This window comes from Acipenser ruthenus, chromosome 3, assembly GCF_902713425.1.
Source record: "Acipenser ruthenus chromosome 3, fAciRut3.2 maternal haplotype, whole genome shotgun sequence".
In the NCBI taxonomy this organism is placed as follows: Eukaryota; Metazoa; Chordata; class Actinopteri; order Acipenseriformes; family Acipenseridae; genus Acipenser; species Acipenser ruthenus.
In genome coordinates, this window is record NC_081191.1 from 84,214,600 (window position 1) to 84,226,853 (window position 12,254).

At 40.0% G+C, this 12,254-nt stretch overlaps 1 protein-coding gene across 1 annotated transcript in view; it reads right to left on the bottom strand.

Annotated features, from left to right (window-relative positions):
• LOC117394545 (obscurin-like) overlaps positions 1-12,254 on the bottom strand; it is a 116,637-nt gene that overhangs the window by 64,602 nt on the left and 39,781 nt on the right. The window contains exons 34-43 of the mRNA XM_059020977.1: positions 10,553-10,822; positions 9,977-10,243; positions 9,574-9,849; positions 8,952-9,221; positions 7,942-8,220; positions 6,598-6,855; positions 3,507-3,628; positions 2,927-2,930; positions 2,379-2,651; positions 343-609 (exon numbers count right to left, since the gene is read on the bottom strand). Coding sequence (XP_058876960.1) covers positions 343-609; positions 2,379-2,651; positions 2,927-2,930; positions 3,507-3,628; positions 6,598-6,855; positions 7,942-8,220; positions 8,952-9,221; positions 9,574-9,849; positions 9,977-10,243; positions 10,553-10,822 — 2,286 coding nt within the window. The remainder of the gene's footprint in view (positions 1-342; positions 610-2,378; positions 2,652-2,926; positions 2,931-3,506; positions 3,629-6,597; positions 6,856-7,941; positions 8,221-8,951; positions 9,222-9,573; positions 9,850-9,976; positions 10,244-10,552; positions 10,823-12,254) is intronic.

Below are 12,254 nucleotides of genomic sequence, written 5' to 3' on the forward strand. Positions count from 1 at the left end.
GTATGTGACCAGTCAGATCAACCTTTGTGTTCCTCAGCGATGAAGGATGAGGCATGAGGGACAAGATCTGCTCCAGCTATAAATTCTGTTACCGGCTCTCAAGAGGTCTATAACGGGTGAATGGATAATACTAGCTTGCAAGATCAGCCTAAAATCCCTCTAAAACACCTCACCAGACAGCTAAAAGGAAAGATGGATGAAAAGAACCTCTGAGAAATCTACAAGAGAAGGAAGCATGAGCAGCATGAGAGATCCTGAGATCTTGATTTTGTTCATCAATGCTTTTCTGGACGAAGGTGTATTTGTTAGTGGGACTCTCGCTCTTCACACTGAAGAGCTCACCTTGTACATCAAGAAGAGCCACTACCCTGGTTCCCTCAGCTTCGCAAATGTACATGCCACTGTCTTCTGGGTTGACATAGTTTATTTTAAGTTTGGCGACATTCCAGTCCTGTTCCACAACAATCCTCCGGCCATCGGGCTCGATCTGCCTGCCGTTCTTCTTCCACACAGCCTGCACAGGTCTGGAGTACTGGCAGATAAACTCGGCTGGCTTGTCTTCCTCCACAATCATGTCCTCCATCGGACTGACCACCTCTATGGTCGGATCTGTTGACCAATATGTCAGTGAGGACATGCATTACAAAGGCAACTCTTAGCCAAGGCAGAGCCTACTGCTAAACAAGTGCCAGCCACTCAGAAGCTTTGGGATTGAGCCAAGGTAGAGTGTTAGCCAGTTTAGTGCTTGCAAAAAGAGACGTGATGGGTTGTAGGGCTGCTACGATTAAATCGTTAATCTTTTTTTCAGTCGTTTCCATTCCTCATTATATGCATCAATATAAATACTGGATAATCGATTCAATAATTACATTTTTGTAACGCATATAACATTATTTAAGTTTATCAACGAAAATGCACCTAACGCCCTGCTTTGCTATTTACAGTGTTTCTGCCAGACATGCAGTGGGCATGCTCTTCTTTTCCTGCTCATGTTATGGGACCAGCAAATCAGTTTTGAAAATGCTTTGTAAGTACGCCTCTCTGTGTATTCGATGTAAACAAACAAAAAAGTGTGCCTTGAATCCAGAGCAGGACGACAGGCTTGTATTCCTGGCAAACAGCCTGTAAATAAATTGTGCACATTGAAGAAACCTGACTGTATATAGTTTGCGCTTCTTTGGAGTTTCAAAATGAACTGTTATATAACGAACATTTAACAATATTCAGTAATGTTTTTTTTAAAAAAAAAGATCAGTGATGTATGCATGTTGTGATAAGTAAATCAATGTATTATTATTATTATTATTATTATTATTATTATTATTATTATTATTAAGATGATGATGATGATGATGATGTTTTAGGCAGGGATTTCCGCAATGTGTGTTTCAATTAGGTGGTACAGTATTAACAAGATGCAATGCGTGATGCAATGCGTGATGCTGAATGAAAAAATAAGTTTTTCATAAAACTTGTGGACTTGTTGCAAATGTTTTTTTTTTCTTTCTTCTCCTGATGCTACCCAGGCATAATTACCGCTCGCATTCAATTGTTGTGCACAAGCTTTTACCGAACAGCAATGATATTAAAATAATCACGTCGGGGGGAGAGGAATGGAGCAAAAATATATGTGGGTGTACAATCATCGATATTTATTCGAACAATTCGATTTTGTGTGCCCAATTGATCGATTGCTATTTAGAGGCTTAACTGACAGCCTTAACGGGTTGGAGCTCAGAAGTGTTCATGGTTAAAAAAATGGGCCAAAAGGAGGTGGAATAAAAATGATGGGACTTAGGGAGATTTTTCATTTATCTTATGATGCCAATTATTAGCTTGTCCTCATTGCTTAGCATGTAATATATTTAAATTTAAATCCACATGTGGAAGGGAAGCAAAGCTGTAGGAGAATATTGTTAACCTTGTATGTTTTTAACCCTGCAGGGTCAGAAACATACAGTATGTAACACAGTTTTACTGCCTTTCTTTGAAGAGAACTCTCTTTGAAATGATCAGGAAGTTAATATAAGCTGTGTTAGCCTTAGAGCTTCCACTCAACACATACCTGTCTCAAGCAGCAAGAGCTGTTAACCCCTTCTTTGCCGTATATGTGGCAAACCAAGCAAATTAAACTAAGAGCCTCAAGCACTGAATTTAAAGGACTAGATTCAACCATCCTGGAGATTACACTTTTTAATCTAAAGTAAGTCTACTGTATTCATAATAAGTAATACATAGATCCACAATGTACAAATCAGTAGATTTAACTGAATCTGATGTTGTGATGTTCTAATATTTAGATTTTTAAAAATGTCCACTTCTCGCCACAAGGCCCTGCTGAAAGGGTTAACCAGAGCTGTTCTTGCTCTCTCAGATACCTTTGACTAATAATTTGGCTGAAGAAATGAGGCTCCCGGATCGAAACGTCACTGTGCCTGAGTCTTCAGCGGCCAGGTTCTTTAAGGTAAGGGTGTGGGTGGTGCTGTTGTGGACAGCAATCTCGTTGAATGGACTGTTCTGCAGAGGAGAGCCATCCAGCCACCACTGCACCTCCTTAATGCCCTTGCGAGAGAGCTGGCAGGAGAAGGTGGCCTGCTCCCCCACAAACACATCTGTGTTCTTTAAACCAGACACTATCTTTATTTCTCCTTCTGTGGAGCAAGGCAGAGAAACTTGGCTTAACCAGTGCACTTCACCAGTGCCAGATGCCTCTATAGCACTCATCTCTGACTGTCTCCTTGTGCTCTAAAGTCTATCTAGTTGGTATTCCTAGTTTAACTGTAAACACAAGAGGTCTTACTAGAAATGTTCAACTTTAAAATGTACCCCAGTGTATTGTAAGATAAACCGACAGTCTCAACAAAAAAGAATCCTGCTATATAACAGGATACATTATTTTATAAACAGGGGAATTAGCATTTCTTACTATTCTTAAAAGAAAACAAATAAAAACAACCAAAACTACTTTTTGATGGAAATAGGCCTATCATGAACAACATTTCATATAAAGCATGCGTGACTTTATTAAACACAAAAGGTTGGGTTAATTGTAATTCGATAGAGTTTTTACATGATGCAGGTTTTGTGTGCTTGTGGTATATACTTTGCTCCAAGGACTCTTTTTTTATAGACTTTGTTGTGCACAGTTTCTGTGCCCTACATAAGTTGAAGCTTCCTCATAGCCAAAGCCATCAGGATCCTGAAACATCAGGGAGTCTTCTTTCAGGAGGTCCCCCAACTTTAGTCGTTGTCTTCCATCATTAAGTCTGGTACTATTCTCATTGTCACATACTGTCATACTATGTTTTTTGCTTTGATATATATATATATATATATATATATATATATATATATATATATATATATGGCTGGGTTTCTGTGTTGCTCACATCTCCCCCTGTAGCCCAGAAGTCATGTGATGGCCATTTCAATTGGCATTTGTAGTGACGACGATGCCCTGACATTGGATATTGTTCAGCATGTCTCAAAGTACATTCCTGAAGCACCATTCCTCCTTTCCTCCACTCCACACAGACTCCAAGTTTAGAAAGCTGACACCGCAGGGTAGCAGTGCTGCCCTCCTCCACCTCCAGGTTTTGGAGCTTTTGTTTGAAAAACATCGGCAAGGCTGAAGTATTGGGAGAGACAAAAATGTCAAAAACTAAATTGATTTGCAGAGTCGCTGAGCCAGTATGTAAGATCCTCCTTTTGACTAGTATCTATGCATGCAACAGACAAATAAGAATCAAGAATGCTACTTTGGTTGATCTAATCTCTCATTTTGCCTCTAAATCCATATCGGAGAAAACTCCCGTGACTTTACTGCATCCACTAACCTGCAACAAGTATCAGGAACATATCAGGTCACTAATAGTGGTGTCCAGGGAACCCATTGCTTGTACTTGTAATCGTACTTATACTCAGATGACATAATCGGCGGGGTTAACACCAGAAGTACCACACAAATCAATTTCTGGCCCTGATTTTCACTCATACAGTGCGATAATGTTTATTTAACAATGGTTTTCATCATTAAAATTTTTGCTGAGCGAGATTTATTATTATTTATTATAGGGGCATGTGACAGGAATGGACGAGTGGTGACGTCAGACCAGAAGAAGGCACAACAAAAACAAAAAAGGTATTGTGCAGTGGCGCGGGCGCCGTTTTATTTAAAGCAACCAAAAATAAATAAATATTTAAACAAAAATAAACACTTGGTCGCAGAGCAGAAATAAAACAAGTAAACAAAAATAAATCTCGAACACAAAATAAATACGGTCAGGCTGAGCAACTGCCTTCACTGATCCGTACGTTTTAAATAAATGTATCTCCTCTCGCTCTCGCGTATCCTCTTAAACACTCCACCTAAAACACCCACCCCGAGTGCCGAGAGCTGCAGGCTTTTTATATCATGGCCGAGGGGTTTAACTAATTAGTAAATCATCCTATTACCCCTCGGCCACAATCTGCACGGGTTTATTAATTATTACTCCTGGCAGAGGACGAGCACCGATCTCGCCTCTGCCAGGACACGTTTTAAAAATAAACAAAACACGGCGCTACGCCGTCATAAATATAATACAATAAAACTAAATAAATAATACAAAACACTCTGCACAGGGGCGGAGGGGGAGACCCCGATCTAAAAATAAATAAACAATGTACAGGGCTGCTCGCCCTGTTACAGGGCACCAAATAGTTGACGAGAAAGTGACAGTCTACCTCAGAAACTGGTATCGACCAATCGCACACTTCCATTTCAAAGCTGCAGCAGCAATATAGTATGTTTTTGTGTGTTTGAAGAGTATACTAGTAGCGAACTAGCAATGTCAATATTTTATTTGTAGCTAGCTGTTTAAAATAAACGGAAAGTAACTGTGAAGTGTGCAGTCACAGATGGATGGAAGTTGTGATTACATTCCATTTTATATAAATAGGTGTCTACTTAAATAGCAGAGAATTTACATACTACAAGTAGATAATATTTCAGAGCACTATAAAAGCTTAAAAATAGTGATATTTGCTTCCTTACTAAAACAGTGCTGTCATTTGTGAAAGGCAAGCATGCAACATCCCCCTGCAGTTGCTGCCGACATTCTCTGTCTTGTGTGGATTTGCCCATACATTGAGACTGCATGTTCTGCATCCACTGAATTGGTTGGATGTGTAAGGCAAAGCTTTGCCAAGTTATACAGATGTGGCAATCGATTAGAAACAGTCCCAAAACTCGATTACCCAAGGGCATCTGGCATACTTTAATAAAGGCCATATATGCAGTACGTTGTTGTCATGTTGTTTGTCCCATCCAGGAATTTATTTTGTACTGAATGAAAAGAAAGAAAACATGCCTATTCTGGTCTAAAATTCTAACTGCGTTTAAAATGTTAGCAGCAGGTTGTTTGAAGCGAGGAGGCTGTGCTAGATCGTACCTGTAGTACTGATTTAACTTGGCTACAACCGACAGGAATACTTTTTGTCTGTGCTGACTTTCAAGTTTGTTTTCTGAAAGCTGTTATTTGTTTTACATTCTGTTTAGCAGCCTCTGTAGTAGTCTTTCGTTTGATGTGTGATTCTGAAGCTAAATAGCGATCAATCGTATTTTCTCCAAAGAAGTCACATTACAAGATGTGCAAAAGGACTTTTTTTTTTGCCAAAGTGTAATGCACACGGGACGGCGAAGGAATAAAATTAAGATACATACTGTAGTTTGTGTCGCTTGCGGTGTGCAGTAGTTCATTTAAATTAGGTTTCTTTTTTTTTTCTCTCTGTACTAGTCCAGTATGCAATGTCCCCTAAAGAGGTGAATTCCGTGGTGACCCCTCTATTTCCCGATTTCCGCAAAATAGGTGAAATTGCTAATTAGGTAGACCCCTACATATAAATGGCATTTTAGAACATTAATAACAACGTTTTATTCTACCCCTAATGTATTAACAAATTATATGGGATATACAGTAGCTTGCAAATCTGCAACATGTATTTATTTATTATTATTTATGAACTAGTTATTTGGGGGATTACTGTGATTGGAGGGTGCTTGTATAGGAAAGTATAAGTGTGTTTTTAGAAAGTATATTCATGGAAAATCCCTTTTTTAAAGTGTATGTGTAAGAATGTGATGACTGCAGCTCTGCTCTCTCTCTCTCTCTCTGATCTGAAACACTAACAGAGGCTTAGACTGCTGTGCTGATGCTCCTCTTTCACTCCTGGACTGGCAGACATCACTGCCCTATTGGAACCAGGATCTGATCCAATGCATCTTTTTACAATTTTTTTCCCCATATAGGAGTAATAACAAAATTACTTGAGTATTACTCATACTCTGAAAAAATGTCATACTCGTTACAAATATTAATTGTACTCAGTGCTCGGCACAGGCCTAGTCACTAAGGCTTTTTGAAGGGAAATCTCTTGGAATTCCATTTGCTAAATTCTATTCTTTTTATGCTTACCTAATAAGTTTACCATCAAATGAAATAATCCTATTAGTTTTTTTTTTTTTTTTATCATATTCGATTACCTTAAAGTCTTATAACAAGGTCCTACTTTTCCCTCTCCAGTAATAAAGTCTTGGAGACTCTTATAGTCACCCACCTTCCACGTTCAAGGAAGCAGTCGTCTGTTCATCCCCAGTGTCACACGTGTACTTCCCTGCGTCTCCAGATTCCACATTGTGGATCAGAAGCTGGCTGGCAGTCCCTTCTTGTCTAACCTTGTACTTGTCACCAGGGACAATGGGATTATTGTCCTTACTCCACGTGACTGATGCCAGCGCTTCTGAGGTCACACATGTCAAAATGGCTGTCTCCCCCTCCTGAGCAGTCGTATCCAAGGGCTTTTCCTTGACAAGGACTAAACATTCGAAGAAAATAATACCATTGATTTAGTTACTAGTACTACAGTTGGAGCAAGAATCCTGCCAGCTCTCTATGGAAAGCAAGGTCATAAGTTCATATCAGATGCATAAAATTAGTGGTATAATGTCCCATATGGAAAATATATTTGAGATGGACTACTGCGGTTAATGTACTACACTACTTTATATATTTTTCTGCTACCAGCACTTAAATTAAATGAAATGAAACATCTCAGTTGGCTTACTTCTGCATCGATCAATTGTAGGTAGGGGTACCTTGTGTTACCTTGTGTTAATTTACTGACTTGTTTGTAAGTCAGATGATAAATGCAGACCCTTGCTACACAAGACCTGAAAGTTTTCTGCTCTTGGATCCCGGAACTGTACCAACGTTCAACAAAGGGAGCAGCTGTTTGCTCAAATAAATTAATTAGACACTTGTAGACAATATCTGGCTGATTAAAATGTCGTTAAGATGGGTTATGGGTCTATAGGTTGAAATGGCAGCGCTATGACAGTGATGGAGCTAGTCATGGGATTTGGTGAAGTGGTAAGGTTGGATTGAGGCAATGGTTCTAAAACCAAATTTACTTTCAACAGCACATTACAAAGTCATAATGGATTGCACTTAAAAATAATAATAAAAACAAATGGCAATTTATGATTCAATGCCAAATGTGTGTTTTGTTTCATTATATATCTTGTATATAATGTTTTAAGTAACAGAAATGGGAGATACCTAGTAAAGAGAGTAACATTTAAAAAGTGGATCTACAATAAGACTTTGTAAACATGTACAGTTTCTCTAATAAACTAACCTTTACCATTTAAACATGATATAAAAAAGCAGTAAATGGATAAATGTTTAAGAGTAGAAACAGAAACCTAAAATCTAAAAATGTGCCACTGAATCTGGACTTCAGGCATGATTTAGACCACAGAACATAAACATGCAATCCATGAAAAAACAGCAGAAGCACACAGCAACATTGATTGGTTAGGGACCAAGTAGGCGGGGAGAGAGAGTGGCTTTCCTATTGGAAGAGAGTTGAGGATGGAAGGAGCCACTTTGTTGGAGGTACCTTTGTGTTTCTCTTGCACCACCAGTCTGGCTGTGGATTTCTCTGACCCCACTCCGAAGGTCACTGTGCCTGTCTCCTCGTGAGTGACTTTCTTCAGTACCAGGGTGTGCACCTTACCGCTGGCGCTGATCTTGTTCATGTCATTATTCTGCAGCAGGGAGGACTCCAGCCGCCACTGCCCATCAATCACACCAGTATGTGACACCTCACAGACAAAGCAAGCATCCCTCCCCACATACACACTAGCGTCCTCAAGACCGCGAGTTATCCGCACATGCTCTGCAAAAAAGAGTTTAGGGTTGCAATAAAGCAAAAATTAATACACTTTTAAAACAGCAACAGTTAATGCAAAAAAAGATAAGTACAAACACTACAGCCATACACTTGAAGCAGAGAGAAACAGCAGCACCATAATTAACGCTCAGTGCAGAAAAAAACTAAAGCTCTACTTTAAAAGATACTGCACAATATTCATTCATTCATAGCTAGATACAGTATATGCTATGAGGCACACTGGGTTTATACTGATTACAAAATTAAATAAATACATGTAAACAACAGTAAACAACCTCTCTAATGGTCTTTCTACAGAATCGTTATGCTTCTTCGTTGCAGTAGCTGTAAGTGAATTTAATTGTAAACAATCACAGGTGCGTACACAAATGTTTTTTTTTTTTTTTTAATAGGCGTCAAACTAAGTCTAAACTGCTTCAATGGAATACAAGCCTAATCAAGTCACTCCTGTATTGAATATCAAATAGTTTTCTGTGTGCTCTTAATCCACGCCTGAGCTCAAATAGACAATGGAAGAAATTCAGTGGTTGAACACCAAGGCCTTATACAAGACTGTAAACCAAAATAAAGTGGTTAAGTAGTCCCAGGTAGCTAGGAACAATGTTGTGTCAGTGAACAGCATTTCTTTCATATTAGAATTTTATAGATTGCCTAAATACTGATGGTAGAGAGAGTTTCGATTCTGTATGACAAGTTGTGATGGTCAGACGATGTACCTTTGACAGACAGTGAAGCCGTGGTCTGTTGATCTCCAGAGTCGCAGGTGTACTCGCCGGCGTCCTCAGGGCTCAGATTGTGGATGATCAGCACCACGGTGGTGCCTCTCTGCTGCAGGGTGTACTTGTCTCCCTGAGAAAGAACAGCCTGCCTCCTCCTCCAGGTGACAGGGGCGCCGGGCTGTGAGATCTCACAGCGCAGGAACGCATTGCTGCCCTCCTCCACCTCCTGGCTGTCCAGCATCTTCTTGAAGAGCACAGGCTGGGGGGCTACAAGAAGAAACAAGAACATTTCAGATATTAGTTGAACGTTTGTTCCTTGAATTGTTTGGGTTTAATTTAGTATTTCTACTGTTGGTAGTTGCCACAGATGTTCAGTTGTACTGGGGCACAAGTTACAGTTGCATACCCCTTATGATCATTTAAAAAAATAACACTTAATAGAAATTCAGCTTTAGAAGAATTACATTTTTGCTGGAAGAGTTAGCAAACTTGGTCAATAATGTTCTAAGTAGAACAAAACACAGAAAATGCAGAGAATACAGTAATATTCCAAAAATGGTATAAAGTATCCCTTTAACCTCTTCACCAAATGGACCCAGGTAGGATGAGCAGGACTTACCTGTGACTGTGAGTTGAGCAGTGCTGGTGCAGGTTTCAGCCCTGAAAGTCACAGAGCTTGAATCATCTTGCGTGATCTTTCTGAGCATCAAGGTGTGTACGCGGCCCCCACTTTCAGTGGAAATCTCATTCATCTCATTGTGCTGCAAGGGTATGCCCCCCAGCTTCCACTGCACGTCCTTCACACATGGACGTGACAACTCGACTGAGAATACTGCGTCCTCGTTCGCAAACACTGACACATTCTTAAGCTCTTTTATGACTGTGACTGCAGGCTCTGAAAAAAAAAAACAAGGCACCAGGGATTAGCTGAGGTCACATTTTAATACCTGTATGTGCTGCAAGCAATTTTTACTTCTTCAAAATCTATTTCTTAAGTGCTCCACAGAAACACATTTACTAACCTGTGACAAAAACAGAAGCAGTGGTCTGTTGCTCTCCGGTATTGCAGGTGTAGTCTCCGGTGTCTTCAGGTTGTACATTTTTAATTAGTAGCTCAGCAACATGGTCCTTCTGCTTCATCTCATACTTATTGCTGGACCAGAGTACTATTCCTCCCTTCCTCCACTCCACCGGGGCACCAGATTTGGAGAGCTCACAGCGCAAGGTAGCAGTGCTGCCCTCCTTTGCCTCCTGGTCTTGGAGCGCTTGCTTGAAAAAGACTGGCAGGGCTGAAGGAAAATAATAATATCTCAACAACAAAAGGAAAATAGCACTGGACATTACAAAGTTGTGTTGAAAATGGTCTGTCTTAAATTAAATATCCCAGATTAATGAACATGCGAAATGAAAATAAATGTAATTTAAGGGTAAAGGGATACTATATTAATAGGAAACAGGTGTAATTGTAGGAAGTGTAATTATAGCACAATTTGTTAATTAAATTAAATAAGACATGTGGAAAATGGGGCCTAATTGCACTGGAACAGGAGTTGAACTTGAGATGCTGGTAGCTCTTCATGGGAAGGAGTTCTGCCTACCTTTGAAAGTCAGTTTTGCGGTGGTCTGCTGCTGGCCATTATCACAGGTGTACTCCCCCACATCCTCGGCAGTAACCTGGTTGATAGAGAGGGTGTGGACAGTGCCCACCTGCCTCATCTGGTACTTGCTGCTGGGGGAGATGGGCAGCGAGCCTTTCCTCCACTGAACGTCAAGGCAGTCAGGCTGGGAGAGCTCACAGGTCAGGGTGGCTGTGGCACTCTCCTCCACCTCCACATCTGACAGACCCAACGTGAAGTGAGCTGGGGGGCCTGCAACAAAGGGGACGGGGGTGAGGGCATAAACATAAGATCGAGAGGCAGAGTGATCCAGTGGTTAAAGTCCAGGGCTTGTAAACCAGGAAGGTCACTGGTTCAAATCCCACCTCTGCCACTGACTGACTCACTGTGTGATGCTCCATCCTGCGGATGAGATGTTAAATCAATGTCCGATTGTAATGCACAGTTCACAGCCTCCCCTGTAAAGCACTTTGTGATGGTGGTCCACTATGAAAGGCGCTATATAAAAATAAAGATATTATTATATGACTCCTTACAACATTGTAGAAATTGCCATGTTTGTAAAAAAATCATGTAGACGACAAGAGTACGACATTCAGATTTCTCAGTATTTCAATTTAGATGGAGGAAGAATAAAAATAATAAACTTTGAGTGATATCCAAACGTAATCTGAATCTAAAATGGATATAATTCAGTAGTAAATCATTTTTAATAGAAGTTTAATAAAACATATTGGGGGACATGTATCAAGCATTTGCGACGGCATTAAGTCCATAGCGCCGAGTTTACGGTAGCCTTAAAACTGCCCCATATGTATCATGACACTTTTGGCAAGTTAAGGCTGTGTTAGCACCGCAAAAATGCGCTCCGTCGTGCAATGCACTCAGCCGCTCATTAGCCATCCATTTTAAGGCGTGTCAAGCCTTAATTATATGAATATGAATATGACGGGGACCTGGGCCGTGCAGGTAGCGACGGTTGGGGTAACGCTGCCGAGTGCAGCACCTTTTCTTTGTAGTTTTTGATTACTGTGTTATTTTCTCTTTTTGATTTTGCCTTTTGTTATTATTATTTCAGAGGACTTGTGAATGCTCCAGAGTGTCTGTTTACCTGTGGGTATTTCTGTGGACCTGTTTACCATCGCTGGTGTTAAGACCACAGGCAACAGCACCCTCTACGGGCTAAAACAAATCACTAACAGCACAAACAAAAAAAACAGTAAATCAATAAAACTGGGCACCTGTGCGGTGTTTCAAGTACACCTTTCTGTCTCCCGTGTCAGTGAATACCCACACCCTTCAACACAAAGGCTGAAACATTTTAACATTTAGTCTAGCTATTGAGTCAACTCAGTAAAAATGTACCTTATAACTCGATTCGCTATTGAAAAAATCTTTTAAAATATAACAAACTTCTGCTAGAAACAAGACGTTTAAAATGGTCTGTGTTGGCTGCAAAAAAAAGTAACAAGCAGACAAAATAGATTTTTTTAAAAACAATCTTGAATGACAAATTCAGCAACATTTTCGAGTTTTGTAAACCTTTAAAACTTATGTGACACATCAATTAAAATTACTGTGTAACTCCCATAGCCTATTTTGCTGCCTCTAGTCCCAAAATATTAAATACGAGAGAAACGTTAACTGCAAACCTGAAATGACAAAACTGAAGCTTTTGTGTTTT